Here is a 22,482-nt window from a genome sequence, read left to right as displayed (position 1 = left end):
TGTTATTCTTCGATTAAGCTGGGCGATTTGGAAAGTAGTTGTCTCAGATATTAAACAGGCGTTTTAAATGTCGAAAACATACGGATTTCACGCATACAGGTACTGATTAAACAGGTAACAAGTATACCTACTGTAATATATTCTGGGAAGTCTGTTTCTGTTATTTGTGTACACTATGTATGTATTTACTGGAAGGCACATTACTAAGATGAAGTGTACTGTCAGCGAGCCGTGGAAGTTGCTAACTAGCTAACATTACTGCGCTGATTCACACTCGGTTTTAAGCTCATATCGAATAGGTAAGCGAGTCTTGGCGCTAACTGGCAACAAGACAGTCAAGATAAATACTCAAACAGATTCGACCTCTGTCGATACTAAAGATTCACAGCCCAGAGAGAGAGAGCCTGGCTACTGTTTCTTTCAGGTTAACCGTTACTAGCTAACGGTAGGACCATTCTCTATCCTCTGTCGAGCTTTCTAGACATTTGCCTCAATAAATAACTTTTAACCTAGATGAACAGCCTTAGGCAGCTGATGGCTAATCATTTAGCTTGTTGGGTGAAACGAATTGTAATTACGCAGAGCACTGAACTAACATTTTACGTTCATTGTGATATTTAACCGTGTTTTTTTCATTTATGACATCTTTTGTACCAAACAATTTTATGCATAAGTAGGTAAATTACGGAAGTGGCGGCATTAAATTAAACCGTATGTAAGTTAATGAGTAACAGACCTGCCGTTGTATACTAAGGAATTGTGTTTCGGTCACAACATAACTACCAATAATTATTCTTCTAACTGTTCCTCGTCGTTTATCTGGCCTACCCTTCCGCATGTGACATTTGTTGCTTTTCGTCTTATTTTGTCTTTTCATTCACAGCCGCTTTTCTGACACATTTTAAACAGCCTGATAGCGATTTGAACCTCATTTGCCTTCGACCCTGCTCGTTGCTATGGCAATTCTTTTTGCTGTGGTTGCTCGTGGCACTACCATACTCGCAAAGCATGCCTGGTGTGGTGGTAACTTCCTTGAGGTGACGGAGCAGATTTTGGCGAAGATCCCCTCGGAAAACAACAAGCTTACATATTCTCATGGCAGGTAGGTGCGCACGGTGCTCACACCGTCACTCGTGGATGCGAAATCCTTCAGTGATAGATACCGTGGAACTGCTGAAATAGTGACTGATCGAAATTTGCCTTTTGATTTTTAGCTATCTCTTCCACTACATATGCCATGACAGAATCATCTACTTGTGTATTAGTGATGATGTAAGTATGAGAAACTGTTCTCAAGTTCTTCCCAGCCTTTGATCTGACAGCTCTGACTAGAATAGAGTTTTCTTTTGCTTTGAACATGACTAGACTCAGCGTTGTTTGAAATGGGCAAGTGTATCATCTTTCTATCCCTAAATGACCAGGTAGACAGAAGCCTTAGTTAAAGCAGTTCAGCATTATTGTAGCTGAGATAAAGTGGTCTCTGCTGGAGCCTTGACAATCGGCAGCTTGTGTAGTTTTCTCTCTGTGAAGGAAAGCCGCTATTGCCTGTTCTCTAAGACAATGTCCTGTGTAGGATTTTGAGAGGTCACGGGCGTTCGCCTTCCTCAACGAGGTGAAGAAACGTTTCCAGACCACGTACGGCTCACGAGCCCAGACCGCGCTGCCCTATGCCATGAACAGCGAATTTTCCAGCACGCTGGCTGCACAGATGGTAAGTACCTCTTCACCAGGGCTCTGAGAGCAGGGTCTCTATTTGGAGAAGAGACCCAAATGTACTGCCGCACAGTGAAACGTCTGACTGGCGCCTGGTGTACATGTTTTAGTGAAGTCTCAATAATGATTATAACAAGGTTTGGATGAAGATCTCGTTCTATGACTGTATCATAGTGTTGATGTGGCTGTAAGTAATGGCACAGTGGATTCAAAATTGCATCTGTAACAACTGAATAACCCTTTGACTACTCATTGGGATTTAATATCCAGTGAGAAGAGTCAGGCTATGAAAGTAGAAGTGGGTCATTCGGGCTGTGGAATTAAGAGGCCTCGTTTTCCCCGGGGCTGATTTGCCTGTAAAGCCAGGGTGTGTATGGTCTCATGACATGGTTTTGAGGGCTTTGGCTCATGTTAAGCACATAGTAAGTTTTGGGTTCTCAGTCAGGAACAAGTTGGCTTTGTATTTGGCCGGGTTGCTGAGAATTCACCATGATAGTGAGTAGAACACTTTTGTCCACATGGGGATGCTGTTCTGTGGGCCCTGGTGGAGTCGTGTTAAGTCAGGTTCTGCACTATTGTATGTGGTTGCGTGGACCATAACCCTAAAGGGAATAAATCAGCAGCAGAGCGAAAGCCTTGGCTTAAGTCTGTGTTCTGTCTCGTGACTAGCAGTTTACACCAGTCCTGGTGAACATACCATTTAGGTAATGCCCAGTACCAGCACAAGCAGTTCACAGAGTCAGACTCACAGGAATCAGGAATGGTGATGCTACAGTGCAGATCTGTCAGTTTAACACACTGCAGCTCCTTCTATCTGAGTCTGTCCATAAACATTTCTCTTCACTGTCATGTTTTCTACGCCTTCTCACGCCTTTGTGTCTCGGCAGAAGCACCACTCGGACCCCAGAGGGGTGGACAGAGCTGCAGAGGCTCAGACGCAGGTGGATGACCTGAAGGGTATTATGGTCCGGAGCATTGGTAAGACAGACTCACTGAACCACGCGCTGCAGTTTGTCTCCTGCGTTATCTGTGTGTCAGAGGTTTGTTGAGTTTATGTCTCTGTTTCCAGATCTGGTGGCACAGAGAGGAGAGAGGCTGGAGTTGCTCATCGACAAAACTGAGAATCTAGTGGATTCTGTGAGTTTTCTTCTTGTAATACCCCCGTGGATTGACACCTACACCTACAGCAATCAGAAATATTCAACCCCCTCACCTCAAACGATGTTACACTGATGTGAATTGAGGTTAATGAAAAATCCTCATCAAACAACAAAAAAAAAATTATTGATACATATTTGAGTTACTTTGAGAACATAAATCGACTTAACTTTGAGTTCAACTGAAAAATGAAATGAAAAACTCTTTTCACAAACATGCATGTGCACTATTATTCAACTCCCAGCTTCAGTACTTTGTGGAGCATCCTTTAGCCTTTATAACGCGTAATAAGTGTTTTTAGTAAGTGCTGACAAGCTTCTAACACCTCCCTATTGGAATCTTTGGAATCCATTCTTCACGTGCAAAAGCCTCTAACTCACTGATGTTTGACGGCTTCCGTGCTGCAACTGCCTTCTTTAAATCCCACCAAAGATTTTCAATGAGATTTGAATCCGGGGACTGAGAAGGCCACTCCGGGACATTCCAGGATCTACTTCTCGGCCAAGCTTTGGTTGACTTGGAGGTGTGCTTGGGATCACTGTCTTGGAGAGTCCAATGATCACCAAGGTTCAATTTCCCAACAGAAGGCATCACATCCCTCTTTAAAATGGCCTGGTATGTTTAGGATTCCATGATGCCACTTGCACGGTCAAGACTGCCAGTTCCCGCAGCAGAAAAACCTCCCCACATCATCAATGACCCACCTCCAGGCTTGACCGTGGGGATGGTGTTCCTATGGTCATAAACCTGGCCTTTCTCACGCCAGACATACCGCTGATCCATGAGTCCAAACAGTTCCAGCTCAGTTTCATCAGTCCATAGAACTGTCTCCCAAAACTCTGCAGCCCTATCCAAATTCCCCCTGGCATATTCTAGTCGACCTTTGATGTTCCTCGTGGTCAGGGGTGGAGTGGTCAGGAATGGAGTGCGTCTTGGAGTCTGGCCATGAGGTCCTTGTTTATTCAGGGCTTGTCTTATAGTTGCCACTGAAGCCCTTGTCCCGGCCGTCATCAGGTCATCCTGTAGGTGTTTTGCAGTAACCTGGGGATTTTTATCGGTTGTCCTGATCATGTTGCTAAGGGCTCTTGATGAAATTTTGGGTTTTCTCTCACGGCCAGGCAGGTTTGCAGCTGTGCCATAAGTTTTAAGCTTCCTTATAATACACCCAGTGGTATTTCTTGGAATGTTACTTTTTTGGGAAATCTTTTTAGACCCAATGCTCTTCAGGTGCAATGAAATAATTTCCTCTCTCAGCCTTTGTGAAAGCTCCTTAGTCTTACCTATGATTGTAACTCACCTTGAACACTTTCATGGGTGGGGTTTATATATGCATCAAAGCCTTAGCAAAGCAGGGATCATTGTAGAGTTCCCAAAGGCTTAATTATGTTTTAACTCCACTTTAGGCCATAAAAACTAGCTGGCTAGATTAACAAAATATCCTGTTGCTCACAAATACTACATCATACATTTTCTCGGTTGATTTTATGTATCACTCAACTGATAAAGAAGTCATCCAAAGCAAAATTTAGTTCTTTGAAAGACTTTCATTGGTAAATCCTTACAATCTTTGGGGGGTTGAGTATTTCTGATTGCAACCGCACATACCGTAGAGTAATTATAACGAGCCTCTGTTAATCTCTCTCTGTCTCCCCCTCTCTCTCTCTCTCTCAGTCTGTGACCTTTAAAACGACGAGTCGTAATCTTGCCCGTGCCATGTGTATGAAGAATCTGAAGTTGTGGCTGATCATCATCGTAGTGGCACTTGTGAGTGTTATTGTGTTTTGCCCTTTTTGTTTAATAAGCACTTATTTCCAGGTCATCACCCATTAGTAGCTGAACTTGCATCCATCCCTGTCTGCCTTCAGATTATTCTCTACATCATTGTATCTGCGGCCTGTGGAGGACTAACCTGGCCCAGCTGTCAGAGGAAGTGAGAGAGAGAGAGAGAGAGCGCAAAAACCTACGAGAAACCACTGATTTCCAGCTCTCACATCTGTAAGGGACATGAGCCACTCTCTAGACCATTTAAACCAGTTGAACTCACCCCTTCCCTTATCCGCTGCTTCCGCCCTGCCCCCTCTGTGACCCCTCCCCTTTTTCCCGACGGAGGGCGGAGCACCAGTGACTTAAACCTCGCAGACAGAGGATAAAGGAGCACCTGAACACCTCCTCATCGAGGAGATGTGCTGACACTTCCTCCTGTGTGGAATAAAGACTCTTCCTGTGTGTGTGGGTGTGTGTGTGTGTGTGTGTGTGTGTGTGTGGGTGTGGGTGTGGATCAGTTCATCAGTATGTATATGAGGAATGGTTTGATTCCTGTAGACCTGAGGTTTAGTCTAAAAGTAATCCCAATCTGTTGATGTGATGCAGTTTTGCTTTAATGAGACTGAGGAGTAAGGTTAATGCACTGAACGGCATGTGTTTCAGTGAGTCCTCTCTCTTCATCTGGAGTCTGTGCGTAATCCATGACAGAGTGCTGAGTCTTAGCTAGATATTTACATTCACATAAGAGTTGCTGTAAATGTCACACACTATTTCATGATGAAAATGAGTGGCTGTCTCAACTTGATCCTAAATCTCTCACAACTGCTCATCTTAACCACCATGGCTGCCCAACCTCTCAGTAATGTGAAGTCTGTAATGCTAGCAGAGCTGGAGAGCGTTTGTGTAATGCTAGCAGAGTTGGAGAGCGTTTGTGTAATGCTAGCAGAGTTGGAGAGCGTTTGTGTAATGCTAGCAGAGTTGGAGAGCGTTTGTGTAATGCTAGCAGAGTTGGAGAGCGTTTGTGTAATGCTAGCAGAGTTGGAGAGCGTTTGTGTAATGCTAGCAGAGATGGAGTGTGTTTTCATCAGGGCTAAGCCATTCATAATAGAATTACCTCATAGGACTGAGTGTATTATTCTTAATCTGTACTGAAAGCATACAGGCAGCACTCATACATGTTATGTACTGAGACATCATTTGATTGATGTGTCTCGTTTTGTCATTTAAAAATGAACGGTTGGAATTATTGCTGCGCAACTCTGAACAGTCACTGGCCTCCAGACGATTTTCTTTTCTTTAAAAAGCCTCATGGGAAATGCTTGCATTCGTCAGACTGGAGGGTACTGCTGATTGATGTAGGAGGTTCCACAGTTTGACACGTTTTTGCTTTAAATGAGGTTCCACGGTTCCACACGTTATTGCTTTAAATTAGCGGTTTTCAGGCAGCTGATCTTGCTGAAGGGGTTTGACTGTCAATGGTTTGATAAGGCAGCGTTTCCATGGCGCCCTGTTCACTAGTTTCTCATTGGCTGTTCTGTCTGAGATGGAAAGTTTATCCTTCATTTTTCCACAATGTTGTCCTTTACCATAACCCATTATATTTATATAAGACCTGACATGAACAGTGAACTCATGGCGTATGCTCACGTTTGGGTGAGAACCCACGGCTGGACTCCCAGCGAGGCCACACACAGGCTGTGTAGTGTAAGATGAAAACAGTCTGACAGAGACATGACAGAGGAGGACAGGGTTTCCCCAGCCCAGACTCAGCGGAGTGACGTGTTTGTCTCAGTATCAGCTACGTTTGTTTTTAATGATTTTTTTTTTTTCTTCAACAAAGCACTTTCTACATATTACATTTGCTTCTTGCCATAATATTGTCAATGATTATGTAATTATTTAATGATTGTCTACGTTTGAGATATTAAAAATTCCATAATATGCCATAAGGTATTGGTCTGAGCGGAATGATTCAGTTTCCCATTGTAAGCAGGGTTTAGTGGGGCTCTCTGAGCAGAAGACTGGGAGATGAATGCACCCAAGGCCGTCATTTTTCTGGTAAGACTGGCCGTGAGCGTGAGGCCATGTGTGAGTGGAAAAATCAAACAAATGTTGTCTCCTCATGAGAACTTCACAGGGCATCAAACAGAGAATCAGAGAGAAACTAACCACCAATCAGGAATCAGAAAGAAACTAACCACTAGTCAGAAATCAGAAAGAAACTAACCACCAATCAGAAATCAGAAAGAAACTAACCACCAATAAGAAACACACTACACCACAAACAGGCCTAGTCAGGCTTAAGACCATGGAAACACTGATAGTAAACAAGTGTAAAAAAAAAAACGAAGATGAGAGTGAACCTGTTTTCTGCTCTTGTTTGTCATTGTCTTGTGTATTTTTCAACATTCTGTTCTAAGGTTAAAGTCATTTTGGCTTTAAGAGCAGCCGTCTTGTTTCTTCAATCCAAAAGCAACATGGTGCAAAAATAGGCAGAGTTATGTAACTGGACATATTTATGTTTTCATTTCGCAGTGTAATCATGAACAGTCACCACATTTACAATAAAAGCACAGGGATCCTGTGCATGAATTCATATCAGTGTGCAGATTAAGGGTTTTACTTCTTTAGTTCTTTAAGTTCCTCTCAGGCACAACAGCAAAAGACAGAGAAGTCTAGAATGGAACATTTCCTATAATCTGTGAGAAAACAAACTTCAGTTACAGTTGGAGAAATTGACAGTGATATGTAATGACGTGGAGAGCGTGAGAAATGGACAGAGACGGTGAGGATCTGCCCTGTGTTGTCATCGCCTGTGTATGGGCTCAGAGAGCAGTGCAGTCTGTCGTCAGGTTGGACGTGGTTTTTCTCTCATTCTGAGACCTGTGAGCAGGAAGGGAAACATTGACAGACTGATCATAGGAATCAGATAAATCTCCAGGCTAAGTTTTGGCTTCTCTCTCCCTGCCGGGCCTTACCTCACACTCCAAGTCCGACTTTTTCTGAAGCCTCTTTCTCGGCCCAGACGTTATCTCGGGGACTGAAAAGCCAGGTGGTTGGATTCATCACACAGAATAGTAACTGTGGCCTTATGGTACCACACAACAACTTAGAGTCAAAACCCACATGTCCATCTATGAGTACAGTCCTAAAGAAAACGTAATGTTGTCCTACCGTAGTCACTCAGACTGCCGGAGCGCTCTGCATCCTCAGGGCTGTCTGGCTGGGGCTCATCGCTCTTTTTATAGTAGTAATCCTGATCAGGAGGACCGAACCTCTGACACACACACACACACACACAACTTTAGCTGAAACCGAGCATTAACAGGGGAGAATATAACAGTGTCACTGATACAAGCGCTGTTTCAGTAAACGGAACACTGTAAAATCGCCGTTTAATGAAGTGTAACATGTCAGGGTTTAGGGCATATGTTACCAGGTCTTTATGGTTCAGATGTAACAGCATTTAAGCATATAAGGGGACATCAAATCAAATATAAAGATCTGTGCCACACACACTAAACTACTGTCTCCCTGTGTTTTACATCACACACACTAAACTACTGTCTCCCTGTGTTTTTCATCACACACACTAAACTACTGTCTCCCTGTGTTTTACATCACACACACACTAAACTACTGTCTCCCTGTATCTTACATCACACACACTAAACTACTGTCTCCCAGTGTTTTACATCACACACACTAAACTACTGTCTCCCTGTGTTTTACATCACACACACACTAAACTACTGTCTCCCTGTATCTTACATCACACACACTAAACTACTGTCTCCCTGTGTTTTACATCACACACACTAAACTACTGTCTCCCTGTATCTTACATCACACACACACTAAACTACTGTCTCCCTGTGTTTTACATCACACACACACTAAACTACTGTCTCCCTGTATCTTACATCACACACACTAAACTACTGTCTCCCAGTGTTTTACATCACACACACTAAACTACTGTATCCCTGTGTTTTACATCACACACACACTAAACTACTGTCTCCCTGTGTTTTACATCACACACACTAAACTACTGTCTCCCTGTATCTTACATCACACACACACTAAACTACTGTCTCCCTGTTTTACATCACACACACTAAACTACTGTCTCCCTGTGTTTTACATCACACACACTAAACTACTGTCTCCCTGTTTTACATCACACACACTAAACTACTGTCTCCCTGTATCTTACATCACACACACACTAAACTACTGTCTCCCTGTATCTTACATCACACACACACTAAACTACTGTCTCCCTGTTTTACATCACACACACTAAACTACTGTCTCCCTGTGTTTTACATCACACACACACTAAACTACTGTCTCCCAGTGTTTTACATCACACACACACTAAACTACTGTTTCCCTGTGTTTCACATCACACACACTAAACTACTGTCTCCCTGTGTTTTACATCACACACACACTAAACTACTGTCTCCCAGTGTTTTACATCACACATACTAAACTACTGTCTCCCTGTTTTACATCACACACACTAAACTACTGTCTCCCTGTGTTTTACATCACACACACTAAACTACTGTCTCCCTGTGTTTTACATCACACACACACTAAACTACTGTCTCCCTGTGTTTTACATCACACACACACTAAACTACTGTCTCCCTGTGTTTTACATCACACACACTAAACTACTGTCTCCCTGTGTTTTACATCACACACACACTAAACTACTGTTTCCCTGTGTTTCACATCACACACACTAAACTACTGTCTCCCTGTATCTTACATCACACACACACTAAACTACTGACTCTCTGTATCTTACATCACACACACACTAAACTACTGTATCCCTGTGTTTTACATCACACACACTAAACTACTGTCTCCCTGTATCTTACATCACACACACACTAAACTACTGTCTCCCTGTGTTTTACATCACACACACACTAAACTACTGTCTCCCTGTATCTTACATCACACACACACTAAACTACTGTCTCCCAGTGTTTTACATCACACACACTAAACTACTGTCTCCCTGTGTTTTACATCACACACACACTAAACTACTGTCTCCCTGTGTTTCACATCACACACACTAAACTACTGTCTCCCTGTGTTTTTCATCACACACACACTAAACTACTGTCTCCCTGTGTTTTACATCACACACACTAAACTACTGTCTCCCTGTTTTACATCACACACACACTAAACTACTGTCTCCCTGTGTTTTACATCACACACACACTAAACTACTGTCTCCCTGTGTTTTACATCACACACACTAAACTACTGTCTCCCAGTGTTTTACATCACACACACTAAACTACTGTCTCCCTGTTTTACATCACACACACTAAACTACTGTCTCCCAGTGTTTTACATCACACACACTAAACTACTGTCTCCCTGTGTTTTACATCACACACACACTAAACTACTGTCTCCCTGTGTTTCACATCACACACACTAAACTACTGTCTCCCTGTGTTTTTCATCACACACACACTAAACTACTGTCTCCCTGTATCTTACATCACACACACACTAAACTACTGTCTCCCTGTGTTTTACATCACACACACTAAACTACTGTCTCCCTGTGTTTTACATCACACACACTAAACTACTGTCTCCCTGTATCTTACATCACACACACACTAAACTACTGTCTCCCAGTGTTTTACATCACACACACTAAACTACTGTCTCCCTGTGTTTTACATCACACACACTAAACTACTGACTCTCTGTATCTTACATCACACACACACTAAACTACTGTCTCCCTGTGTTTTACATCACACACACACTAAACTACTGTCTCCCTGTATCTTACATCACACACACACTAAACTACTGTCTCCCAGTGTTTTACATCACACACACTAAACTACTGTCTCCCTGTGTTTTACATCACACACACACTAAACTACTGTCTCCCTGTATCTTACATCACACACACACTAAACTACTGTCTCCCAGTGTTTTACATCACACACACACTAAACTACTGACTCTCTGTATCTTACATCACACACACACTAAACTACTGTCTCCCAGTGTTTTACATCACACACACACTAAACTACTGTCTCCCAGTGTTTTACATCACACACACTAAACTACTGTCTCCCTGTATCTTACATCACACACACACTAAACTACTGTCTCCCAGTGTTTTACATCACACACACACTAAACTACTGTCTCCCAGTGTTTTACATCACACACACTAAACTACTGTCTCCCTGTGTTTTACATCACACACACTAAACTACTGTCTCCCTGTATCTTACATCACACACACACTAAACTACTGTCTCCCTGTGTTTTACATCACACACACTAAACTACTGTCTCCCTGTATCTTACATCACACACACACTAAACTACTGTCTCCCTGTGTTTTACATCACACACACTAAACTACTGACTCTCTGTATCTTACATCACACACACACTAAACTACTGTCTCCCAGTGTTTTACATCACACACACTAAACTACTGTCTCCCTGTGTTTTACATCACACACACACTAAACTACTGTCTCCCTGTGTTTTACATCACACACACACTAAACTACTGTCTCCCTGTGTTTTACATCACACACACTAAACTACTGTCTCCCTGTGTTTTACATCACACACACTAAACTACTGTCTCCCTGTGTTTTACATCACACACACTAAACTACTGACTCTCTGTATCTTACATCACACACACACTAAACTACTGTCTCCCTGTGTTTTACATCACACACACACTAAACTACTGTCTCCCTGTATCTTACATCACACACACACTAAACTACTGTCTCCCAGTGTTTTACATCACACACACTAAACTACTGTCTCCCTGTGTTTTACATCACACACACACTAAACTACTGTCTCCCTGTATCTTACATCACACACACACTAAACTACTGTCTCCCAGTGTTTTACATCACACACACTAAACTACTGTCTCCCTGTGTTTTACATCACACACACACTAAACTACTGTCTCCCAGTGTTTTACATCACACACACTAAACTACTGTCTCCCTGTGTTTTACATCACACACACTAAACTACTGTCTCCCTGTATCTTACATCACACACACACTAAACTACTGTCTCCCAGTGTTTTACATCACACACACTAAACTACTGTCTCCCAGTGTTTTACATCACACACACTAAACTACTGTCTCCCTGTGTTTTACATCACACACACTAAACTACTGTCTCCCTGTGTTTTACATCACACACACTAAACTACTGTCTCCCTGTGTTTTACATCACACACACACTAAACTACTGTCTCCCTGTGTTTTACATCACACACACTAAACTACTGACTCTCTGTATCTTACATCACACACACACTAAACTACTGTCTCCCTGTTTTACATCACACACACTAAACTACTGTCTCCCTGTATCTTACATCACACACACACTAAACTACTGTCTCCCTGTGTTTTACATCACACACACACTAAACTACTGTCTCCCTGTATCTTACATCACACACACACTAAACTACTGTCTCCCAGTGTTTTACATCACACACACTAAACTACTGTCTCCCTGTGTTTTACATCACACACACAGATGTGTCAGATGTGTCTGGTGCTTGGCTGATGAAGCGATACCTTATCAGGCCACATGAAGCTGATGAAGAGGATGATGGGTAGACCCACGGTGAAAACGTACACTCCCCACAGCCAGGGCCGCTTCGCCGTGGCCACCAGGACGCGCTCCATGATTCCAGGCTATCAAAGGTCACAAAATGTATGAGGATCTCTCTTTAATGTCATTGTTCTGATCACATTGTTCTGATCACATTCACTGCTCACTGTTCACAGTGTGTGCATGCGATCACAGAGATTTACATTTACATTTACATGTGCTTAGAATGACAGGAACCAACAGCCTGCATCTCAAACACTGTTATAGATCACGTTATCAAATTAATTATACGTTTTGTGTACTGCTGTTTATGATAGATATTACAAAACACAGGGCTAGAGTCTCACTGTGATCTCATCTAAAGGAACATATAGCAATATATAGTGTTATAGTCTGTGTTAACTACACATAGGTGATTAAAGTTCATTAAAGTGAGCTCACAGAAGTTGATCAGTGCAGACATTGGAACATGGTAGTGCACTGTGACTATACTGTGAATATTCACCGTGTCTCTCCGTCCCCATGTGTCCCTGGTCCAGCGCTGGGCAACGTCCAGGCTGTCACAGAGCAGGACGCTGTCAAACATCACGTCCCCAGTCAGGGTCCACAGCTCAAAGCCCACAGCAGCCACAGGGTCCATACGGAACGGCTGAGGGTCCACAAAATACCCCGGGTTTGGGACCATCCTGGGCTGCCATTTACCCTGTACATGCCACATCAAATACATGTCTGACATGCTTTCATGTGACACAGTTTTGAAATTTTCCTCGGTCTTAAAGGAATTTGTTTTAACATGAGAGCCGGGGGGACATTCCAGAATTGGAGGACATTTTCTGTCCCACCCATGAAATTTCAAATAATCTGTGCACAAAATACTAAAACATGCACTTGAGTGTAAATTATACTCGTCCTGAGACAAAATGTATACAGTTGTGGAAAAAAAGTGGTTCCAAAACATTATTTAAAAGACCAAACAGCTCTCGAGCACCCCCTAAAATGGCATTTTTCTCTTGTCCCACCCTCTTCATGACCAAATATAACAGTTAAAATAAGTTTTAAATCTACTTTTTTGGTTTGTTTTGTTGATATATGTCTCTTGTAATTGTTAAAACAATTTTTTTAATCGTCAACATATTTTAAATAAAAGTAATTATGCACTGAAGTTGTGTCCCACAACATGCGCACAACCCTGTTACCGAAACCTGTATAGCCTGGCAGAGCAAGAGAAAAAACAGTGAGGCACATGACACAGAGGAAATGTTTTCATCAAGCCATGTGCTAACAGCATGGGCAGACCAAAGGTCAGTCCTCACTTCTATTTCTCATATTTTACCACTCTTTTCAGCCTTGATTGAGCGTGTCTCTAACCAACACAACCCTCTTACTCAAATTAACGGAATAAGACAAATGAATTTTAAAGTTTTCTTTCTTTATTTGCATAACTACGTTTGTCCTTGACCTTGACAGTAACGTTACATTCCACAGCCAGCATCTATTCCTGAGAAAAAGATAACATTGGCATTTGCAACCCTGTTACTGTTACCCTTGCAATCCTGTTGATCCTTCATTGAAATGGTATATAAAATATTATTAAACAACATTTATCTGTCACATCTATGTCACGGTCTACAATCAAAAGCGATGTATCCATTCAACCCTTTTACCTCTAATTTCAACCCTGTTACCATATGATTTTTATTAAAATAATCTTAAATGATTTTCTCAGCTCATGAGGGTTTGACCTACTGTCCTGTTAATGTTTTGAATGATTATATGCATAATGTATTTGAGCAAATATTTGAAAATAAATACTGAATTATTAAAAACAAAATAAAACAAAAAACATATTAGCACACAACACATAAAACATCTCATGAAAAGTGTACCTCCAATGCCTGAGCGGGATGAATCAAATTATCTGACGGTTAATATCCCTCTTTTTTCTTAAATACATAAGAGAAAATGATCAAATAAAGCGACAATTTCTCAAAAGTCTTGATGCCTAAATTATCCTTCAATGCTGGAATAACCCTGGGATTGACCTTGAAAACAACCGCTGTCCTCTGTATGAGGTCACACTGAGTCACTCCTGTGACATTACCTGATAGTTGGGGTTGTCAATCATAGGTGCCCTCCACTTCCCTCTGTGGGCGGGGTTTGGGATCATGGGAGGGTTCCAAGGCCCACAGCCAGTCACATCAGAGCACGCAGGGTTATCGATCAGTGGGGCCTCCCACTCCCCATCCATGTCCACAGACCTGCTCAGCCAATCACACACAAGCTAACACTCTTACCCCTCCATCCTCCCTAGAATTTTATTCAACATGTCTCTGACCTATATAGGCTGGATACAAATGACTTTAACAAATGGCTTGTACTTAAAAAAAAAAACACTTTTGATTCTTCATTTGCTCTCTTGTAATAGACCTCGCCAGCCATCTGTGGGATGTCGTCTGGCCTGGAGCAGCGTGTCCACACGCGGCCTCCCTGCTGGGACTCGTGTCTCTGATGATGGGGAGTCATGTGCACTCTGTCAGTGCCTGACTCACCAGTCATGTGGAGGCTGTGCCTCTGGGTCTGGGATAAGGGGCTCCACCTCCTCCAGCCAATCAGAAGGCTTCTCTACTGTGGGGTCAGGAATCAGCTGGGGAGCGTCATCATCCCTTAGTCAGAAAAAAAAACCCCACATGGAGTCATTTTAGCAATGCTCTAGTGACACAATGACAGACACAGTGAGACCGTTAACAGAGGACAATCTCTCTCTCTCTCTCTCTCTCTCTCTCTCTCTGTGTCTCTCTCTCTCTCTCTCTCTCTGTCTCTCTCTCTCTCTGTCTCTCTCTCTCTCTCTCTCTCTCTGTCTCTCTCTCTCTGCAGGTCTCTTGTGAAGCTAATGTAGATGGGATCCCACAGTGATGTGAACCTGCTCAGAGATAAATGTTTTGTACCAGTCCTGGGGTTTCGTGGCTGTAGGGTCTGGGATTTGTGGCCTGTCATCCCAGTGTGCAGGTTTAGTGTCGTTGGGGTCCTCTATTTCTCGAGGGGGTGTCACGGGGGGGTCCATGTCCTGTAAGAGGCTGCCCTTACTGACCAGAGACTGATCAATGAGAATTTCATACGTGTTATCAGGATAAAGATCTGAAAAATGAAAGAGATGTCTGTTTGTGATGGAAGATCTAGCACATAAAATACAACAATATTAATTTAAATGAGCAATCCGTGTCTGGTGTCTGGTTATTAGAATTCACACACTGGGCTCATTCACAGAGAGTATATCTGGTTATTAAAGTTCACACACTGGGCTCACTCACAGAGAGTATATCTGGTTATTAAAGTTCACGGACGGGACTCACTCACAGACAGTATATCTGGTTATTAAAGTTCACGGTCGGGACTCACTCACAGAGAGTATATCTGGTTATTAAAGTTCACGGTCGGGACTCACTCACAGAGAGTATATCTGGTTATTAAAGTTCACGGACGGGACTCACTCACAGAGAGTATATCTGGTTATTAAAGTTCACGGTCGGGACTCACTCACAGAGAGTATATCTGGTTATTAAAGTTCACGGTCGGGACTCACTCACAGAGGGTGTAGAGATGAGGGTTGCGGTCGGTGAAATATTCCGTCAGGTCGACTTCGGGTTGACGAGCATGTTTCTCCTCATACACTCCGGTCAGAGGATTGCGGTGCCGGAAAATGAAATGCACTTTGTAGCTGCTGCCACACTTGTCTGGACCGAACATGATGGTGTACGGGGTGACATCATTAAACTGGCTCTAGAATCCATAATGTTAATATTCATCATTAGAGATTAGCTCTTCAGGCCCTCACTCTGTGTGAAATGAAATTTTGAACACATTTGAATTGTATAAAGATCCATAACAAAACTAAGTGAGACTAAACTGTCAAAGGCAAAAGCAAAGTGAACGCTAGTGATTCTTAGAGTCATTCATTCTGCAACATTCAGTGGTTCTGTAGGTTTGTGTGTAGGATCACAGTATTCAGTGGTACTATAAATTTGTGTGTATGAACACACTATTCAGTGGTTTTGTAAGTTAGCTTATGTCTGGTACCATAACAATTCAAAACACATGCATACTCACCAAACGGAGATCATCAGAGTGAGAGATTAATTTCATATAGGCCCCTCCACACTCAATTCCCCTCTGGAAGTAAACTTCATACCTACGGATTGTCATATGGCAGCTACTGAGTCATTTGGTGGGAACAGGACTGTGAGACAAGTGTTTTTTTGGGGGGTGGTTTTGCGTAGGACTTACTGTAGACAGAGGGGTTTCTCTCTGAAGTGAAAGACTTTTCGCAGGTATGCAGAGATGGCATGGTGCTGACCTGCAGACTTCATGACCAGGCCCTTATTTCCCACCAACACATCCTTAACAGGGGTCTCAATTCTCCACTCCCCTGAAGCCAGAAAAAAGGTAGAGTCTATTTCTCACCGCCGCCCATAGACTTACAGTCTTAGTATCAGCGTGATTGTACAGAGGTGTAATATTGTCATCATTGTGCAGAGGTGTAATATTGTCAGAGTAGTATTTTAAGATACTTGATGAGTATCTTTTTACATCCATATTGCTCCAGTAACACAGCTCTTACCATCATATTTGTAAATATCCAAATCTCCTTCTTTTACTGCTTTGGACAGGATCCAGTTTCTTTAACACAAACAGTGAAATAGGTTAGAAATGGCTTTTATAAAATAAATGTGATTATGTAGTATTATTTACCAGTACTGTGCTCTACTCTATGTTCATTGCTGTCCTCCGGTCATGCAGAGAGCTCAGGGAACATAATACACTGAGGTATTACATACCTATCCAGAGGGCTCGTGTCAAATGTCTCTGCAAAATAAGCCTTGTCTGATTCCGGGGGTTCGTATACCGTCTAAAAGACAAAAAAATTGGTCGCCTGGGAAGTTTAGTTAATTATTGTTCTAATGTTGATGCTCAAAAGCTGTCCAAACGAATAATAACAGAATAACACGTGGAACATCAAAACAATGGAAGATTCAAATAAAGAATGGCATAGAAATAAATAAATAAATGAAAAAAAGGATAAATAAATAAAACACAAAGGAATCCACTTGTGCAAAGGATGGCGTAACCGCGAAAGGTATAATTATAAACGGAATTAAAAGCAAAACAGAGTAACAGTGACAAAACGCTTATATCATGGCATCAGTGAGGTGACTGATATTTTGCAGGGAGCATGCGATTATGATTATGATCATTTACACGTTTTAACGGACCAGTTCATTTGGTCACCCATCGAACTAACCTGACCTCCCACCGTAGACGTCAAAGTCAAACAGACACAAAAACCCACAAGCATCCGCTGTCGGTTCGTCATATCTGCAATGAACACGACCGATGGACAAATGTTTAGTGGGAGAGCTGTGATTTATTTCGAGAGAGAGTATTCGCAGATAAGTCCTTTATCTGTCGAAGCGTTTTTTTTGATAACACGGTTTCATGCCTCAGAGACGTGTTACAAGTTACCACATAATCAGGATATGCTGAGTTTTGAAATTTGTGACTAAATTATGATGCTCCTATTCAAACATTGACCAGTGTACGGAGTAACCTGACAGGAGTTTTACATTTGTAATAGTTTTACCTTGAGTGAGTCGTTGTAACCACGCGAATAGAAGCTTCCTGAATGTTCAAGGTTTGAAAATGGACTTTGAACTGAGGTTTACAAAGGATCTTATCTTGAATAAGAATCAGATTCTGTCATCTCACCTGAAACAATCTTAACTGTTCATCTTTTGAGCAATCTGTGACACGGGGATTAATAAATATAAGTAAACAACAAAATATTTGATGCATAAAACACTAGTAATTTCATAGAGACTTTGAAAACACTTTTGTAAAAACTCATTCCTATTTCATTCTTCCTCCGTGTCTTATTTATACACGCAAACAAACAGTATAAATCTGTACAGCCTGTGTTGAGGAAAACGCGATTTATGACAGTGTAAATGTGAAATAATATGCCTCTGCTTTTACTCATAAATGTCCATCACAAGTGATTTCTGTGCTGTTTTACTCTTTTTACTCTCTTCATTTATTTTATCATGACTTTGACATTGGAATGCCTTTACATTTCACTTTCACACTTTCTTAATCTGAATTTTTATGATTTGGGGGTTTTTTTCTTGTTTTTTCTTTTTCTTTTTTTTCTTTTTTTTCTTTTTTTCTTTTTTTTTACGTCAAGCAACCGTGAAGCAGTAAACCGTGTGTACTGATACACAGAATCAGCTTTATGATTCTTGTGTCTTACAAAGCAAAAGTCTGTTCAGTTTAAGAAAGTCATGCGTAAAGTAGTAATACAGCAATGACGTTAAATAAAATAAAATAAAATAAAATAAAATAAAATAAAATAAAATGAAGCCTAATTACATTTTAACATCAGATAACACATGAAATGTAATGCAATTTTCAGTTCACATGTTACGTGATGTTAAACAGGTATGGTACAGCACATAGCTAATTTATATACAGTAGGTGGTTTGTACGGGGATGAGGGGGGATGCCTCGTTAGCAAAATGACCAAAATGCTCCCCTCTCATTAAAAAAATAACAAATCACCCACTCTATATACAAACTATGTCCACATCTATATAGATACAAACTTACTCTCTCTCTCTCTCTCTCTCTCTCTCTCTCTCTCTCTCTATATACATATATATTTTAATTTATATATATATATATATATATATATATATATATATATATATATATATATATATATATATATATATATATATATACATATATATATAGAGAGAGAGAGAGAGAGAGAGAGAGAGAGAGAGAGAGAGCGAGAGAGAGAGAGAGGGAGAGAGAGAGAGATAGATCAAAACATATGCTTTAGAAAAATACATAGCATCATTTCAGGATTTGGTTCTGCATTTAACAGTACAGAATAAACTTGACCTTGCTAAGATTAGGTTGTATAGATTAATGAATTAAGATGGTACTGTACAAGGGCTGAAGATGTGTAAGGTAATTTGATCAGTACCATCTGGTCGATATGTAAATGAACAGGGATTTTTTTTAACACAAAAATATTCTGAAGGCTGCAAAAAAAAGACTTTTACTTTGAAGTTGCGTCCGACTTTCTCTTTGCTAATAAGCGTCTGTTACAGTTTCTGTCTTCACGCTGCAAAACGTCTGAGCAACTGGTAACTTGGAATAGGGCGCGAGAGGACTCTATAAGGCGGTGAGTGTATAAATTGCTAAAACGTTCATTATAGTGCTAATTTCTTCGGGTTTAGGTGATACATGTTTGTTTTTATTATTAACTGTAAGTGGGTCCTGTAAGTTTTGAACAATTTTGTTGGTGTGTTGAGAAAACCCGGGAATAAGAAATGGTTTTGTAGCTAGCGGGCTGGCTAGCAAAGTTAGCACAGCCTCGATAACTTTCCGAAGTAGCTGACCGAAACTTTGCAAGGGAAGGCTACACAGCTCAACTGCTAAACTGGCTAACAGACCGTTTGTAACTTTGGTTGCGTTTTGACTTACAAATGAGCTAATGAACCAAACACAGAGCCATATATCAGAACAGAACAACTAGTTAAGGATACTGAAGAAAGACTTTGTTTATGCGTTAAAGTAAATCTCAAATCTTCAACGAAGACTTTTTTGAAGTTAGCTAGCAAATACTGAAGGGTAGCTATCATGCTGTAACGGCAGGCGCTGGTAAAGTTTGTTTGAATGGCTGGCTAAATTTCTGCCAATCACAGTTGTTTTCATAAAGCGAGTGTCTCCAAAAGACAGCAAAGAATTGGTAACCACCGCTTAGTACAGAATTGTAACAGGAAGGCTCGTGGTGTTGCCTTTTCATTCGCCCTACTGACAAGTTACCCTGCCGATATGTTTACTTTCTCTTTGATTAGCTTAATAGCGAAACCCGTCCCTTGTTCTAACATGTTTGACGTGCACTGTTAAATTAATGGAAACAAACAAACAAAAAAATGAATGGGTGTAGGTGCTGGGGTCTTGACCAAGTCATTTGTATATGTCTGTGTTTCTGTCATTGAAACGGAGTTTTTGGGTACGGTTATTCCAGTGACTTAGGAGCTGTATGCTGTGAGAGACGCGTCCCTAATATTACGTGTGTTCATATGTATTTAATAATTGTGCTGTGTGTGTCTGATTGCTCCTTTGCCCTGTGCATGTCCCCGTTGACTGTGGTGTTTGTGTGCGGTGTTTGTGTGCGGTGTAGGTGTCCCTGCCTGTGCGGACGAAGGAAGGATGCAAACGATAAAGTGTGTGGTGGTGGGAGACGGGGCGGTGGGGAAGACCTGCCTGCTCATCTCCTACACGACTAATGCCTTCCCTGAGGAGTACATCCCCACGGTCTTTGACAACTACAGCGCTCAGATGAGCGTGGACGGGCGCACGGTCAGCCTCAACCTGTGGGACACGGCCGGTCAGGAAGAGTACGACCGCTTACGCACCCTCTCCTACCCGCAGACCAACGTCTTCATCATCTGCTTCTCCATCGGCAGCCCGTCTTCGCACGCCAACGTGCGCCACAAATGGCACCCGGAGGTTTCCCACCACTGCCCTAACGTGCCCATCCTTCTGGTGGGCACCAAGAAAGACCTGCGTTCCGACGGTGACACGGTGAAGAAGCTGAAAGAACAGGGCTTGGCCCCCACCACCCAGCAGCAAGGCAGCGCCCTGGCCAAGCAGATCGGCGCCGTCAAGTACCTGGAGTGCTCCGCGCTCCTCCAGGAGGGAGTTCGGGAGGTGTTTACTGAAGCGGTGCGTGCCGTGCTCTATCCTGTTACCAAAAAGAATTCCAAAAAGTGTGTGCTCTTATAGTCTGTGGCTCCAGGACCTGGCTGCCAGTGCGGACACACGGCGGGCGATGGACAGCCATTCGTTGGTTGCCGGCGGTAACAGTCATCTCTCTTGTTCCTGTAGATGCCTTCTGGCCTCTCTGCTTTTTTTGAGCGCCAAAGTCCCCTTTTCCTGGTTTGACTTTTACACCAAATTGTTTGTTTGTTTGTTTGATTTGTAGTTTGATCTGCATCCTGACACACGCGCACCTGTTTTAACTCGGTCGCGTCTGTCAAGATTCACTTGTGCTTACACAGGTGGTAGAAATGGTATGGAGACATGAGTATTGGATGTGTATAAGTCGGGAGTGGTCTGTATGAACGAGCCCGTCTGAGCAGACCGTCTTCCTTTCTTGTCCTTTGGAAGACCAGTCAGGAGCCATGGACCTGTCCACCACCTGAAGACAAGGCCTTCAACAGGCAGAGAAGCGAGCACTCTTCTCCCTGTTTAGTCTCAGAGGAGGCCTCCCATTCAGTGCCATGAACTCAGTGTGTGCCTTGTAAAGCAGCCCCTAACCTCTGTCTCCTGTCTCACCCCTCTCCCTGTGCTCCTAAAGAAAACCAGCGGAAGACAGGTCCTGTCAGGGATCGGGAGCGGCACGGCAGACGCCTGCTGGCCTGAGCTGTCAGTGTGTTGTCAGGACCGTGTCTTGCTCTGTCAGTGCTCCATCATTAATGACGCACGCGGGCACCGACACTAGCCCGGAGTGTGGGGACCTGCACACGTGGCCCTTACATGATCTGAATTAATGTGTAATGTGTTTTCTGAATCAGCACAAACCAAATGTTTTGATACAGTAAGTGTCCTCTCTGGTGTTTGTTGTTATCGTATGTGTTGTGATGTTATTGGAGAAAGTGAAAAAGTGTTTTGAGTGCCTTGTTCAAACAGTATCAGACATATCATTGGCCAAAGGCTGGTTCTCTGTTTTAACCTGCACAAAGGCTTGGGACTTCTGTGTGTCCACACACACAAATGACTTCACTGTGTTGACATTACTTTTGCCTTTTTAAAGTACTCATCATTCATGCAGCCCAGAACTTGAGCTTTAGCCTACCTGCTGCGCCCCCCCCCCCCCACTGACTGACCCCCCCACCCCACCCCCTGCCACCACCTTCTTCTTTTATTATTATTGCTATTGTTGAAACCCAAAGTACGTTCTTGAAAGCTGTGAGTTGGTGTCTGTCAGGTCCACTCTGTTGAGTGCTCGTAGTGTGTGGGTGGTTTACTCTCAGTGTGTGTTAATGTGAGTGTGCAGACACTCAGTCCTTCAGTACACACTTGGGCTCA

General features: G+C 42.4%; 3 protein-coding genes across 4 annotated transcripts; 2 read left to right on the top strand and 1 right to left on the bottom strand.

Annotated features, from left to right (window-relative positions):
• The first annotated feature begins 20 nt into the window (after positions 1–20).
• Positions 21–4,896, top strand: sybl1 (synaptobrevin-like 1). Of its 2 annotated transcripts, none has more exons than XM_030764748.1 (8): positions 21–99; positions 910–1,102; positions 1,215–1,272; positions 1,574–1,711; positions 2,601–2,691; positions 2,783–2,850; positions 4,543–4,635; positions 4,737–4,896. In XM_030764748.1, exons 2-8 carry the CDS (start codon positions 957–959, stop codon positions 4,803–4,805), a joined length of 663 nt encoding a protein of 220 aa, XP_030620608.1. In that variant the 5' UTR covers positions 21–99; positions 910–956; the 3' UTR covers positions 4,806–4,896. The 2 variants fall into 2 exon arrangements, with proteins under 2 accessions (XP_030620608.1, XP_030620607.1); XM_030764747.1 differs by having other exon boundaries at positions 38–99; positions 884–1,102.
• Positions 4,897–7,152: 2,256 nt separating this feature from the next.
• Positions 7,153–17,992, bottom strand: LOC115804382 (calnexin). Its single transcript, XM_030764789.1, has 15 exons — positions 17,960–17,992; positions 17,621–17,694; positions 17,157–17,227; positions 16,940–16,998; positions 16,606–16,747; positions 16,429–16,510; positions 15,909–16,101; positions 15,270–15,459; positions 14,874–14,987; positions 14,426–14,582; positions 12,830–13,027; positions 12,288–12,407; positions 7,810–7,912; positions 7,614–7,675; positions 7,153–7,518 (listed from the first exon to the last, which is right to left on the bottom strand). Exons 2-15 carry the CDS (start codon positions 17,690–17,692, stop codon positions 7,507–7,509), a joined length of 1,575 nt encoding a protein of 524 aa, XP_030620649.1. The 5' UTR covers positions 17,693–17,694; positions 17,960–17,992; the 3' UTR covers positions 7,153–7,506.
• A 1,531-nt stretch (positions 17,993–19,523) lies between these two features.
• Positions 19,524–22,255, top strand: rhogd (ras homolog gene family, member Gd). Its single transcript, XM_030764805.1, has 2 exons — positions 19,524–19,567; positions 20,573–22,255. The coding sequence occupies exon 2, from the start codon at positions 20,602–20,604 to the stop codon at positions 21,175–21,177; it is 576 nt and encodes a 191-aa protein (XP_030620665.1). The 5' UTR covers positions 19,524–19,567; positions 20,573–20,601; the 3' UTR covers positions 21,178–22,255.
• Positions 22,256–22,482: the final 227 nt, after the last annotated feature.

Source organism: Chanos chanos, chromosome 2, assembly GCF_902362185.1.
Source record: "Chanos chanos chromosome 2, fChaCha1.1, whole genome shotgun sequence".
Taxonomy (NCBI): Eukaryota; Metazoa; Chordata; class Actinopteri; order Gonorynchiformes; family Chanidae; genus Chanos; species Chanos chanos.
Note: the sequence above shows the minus strand (reverse complement) of the source record. Positions and strands in the feature narration are given on the sequence as shown.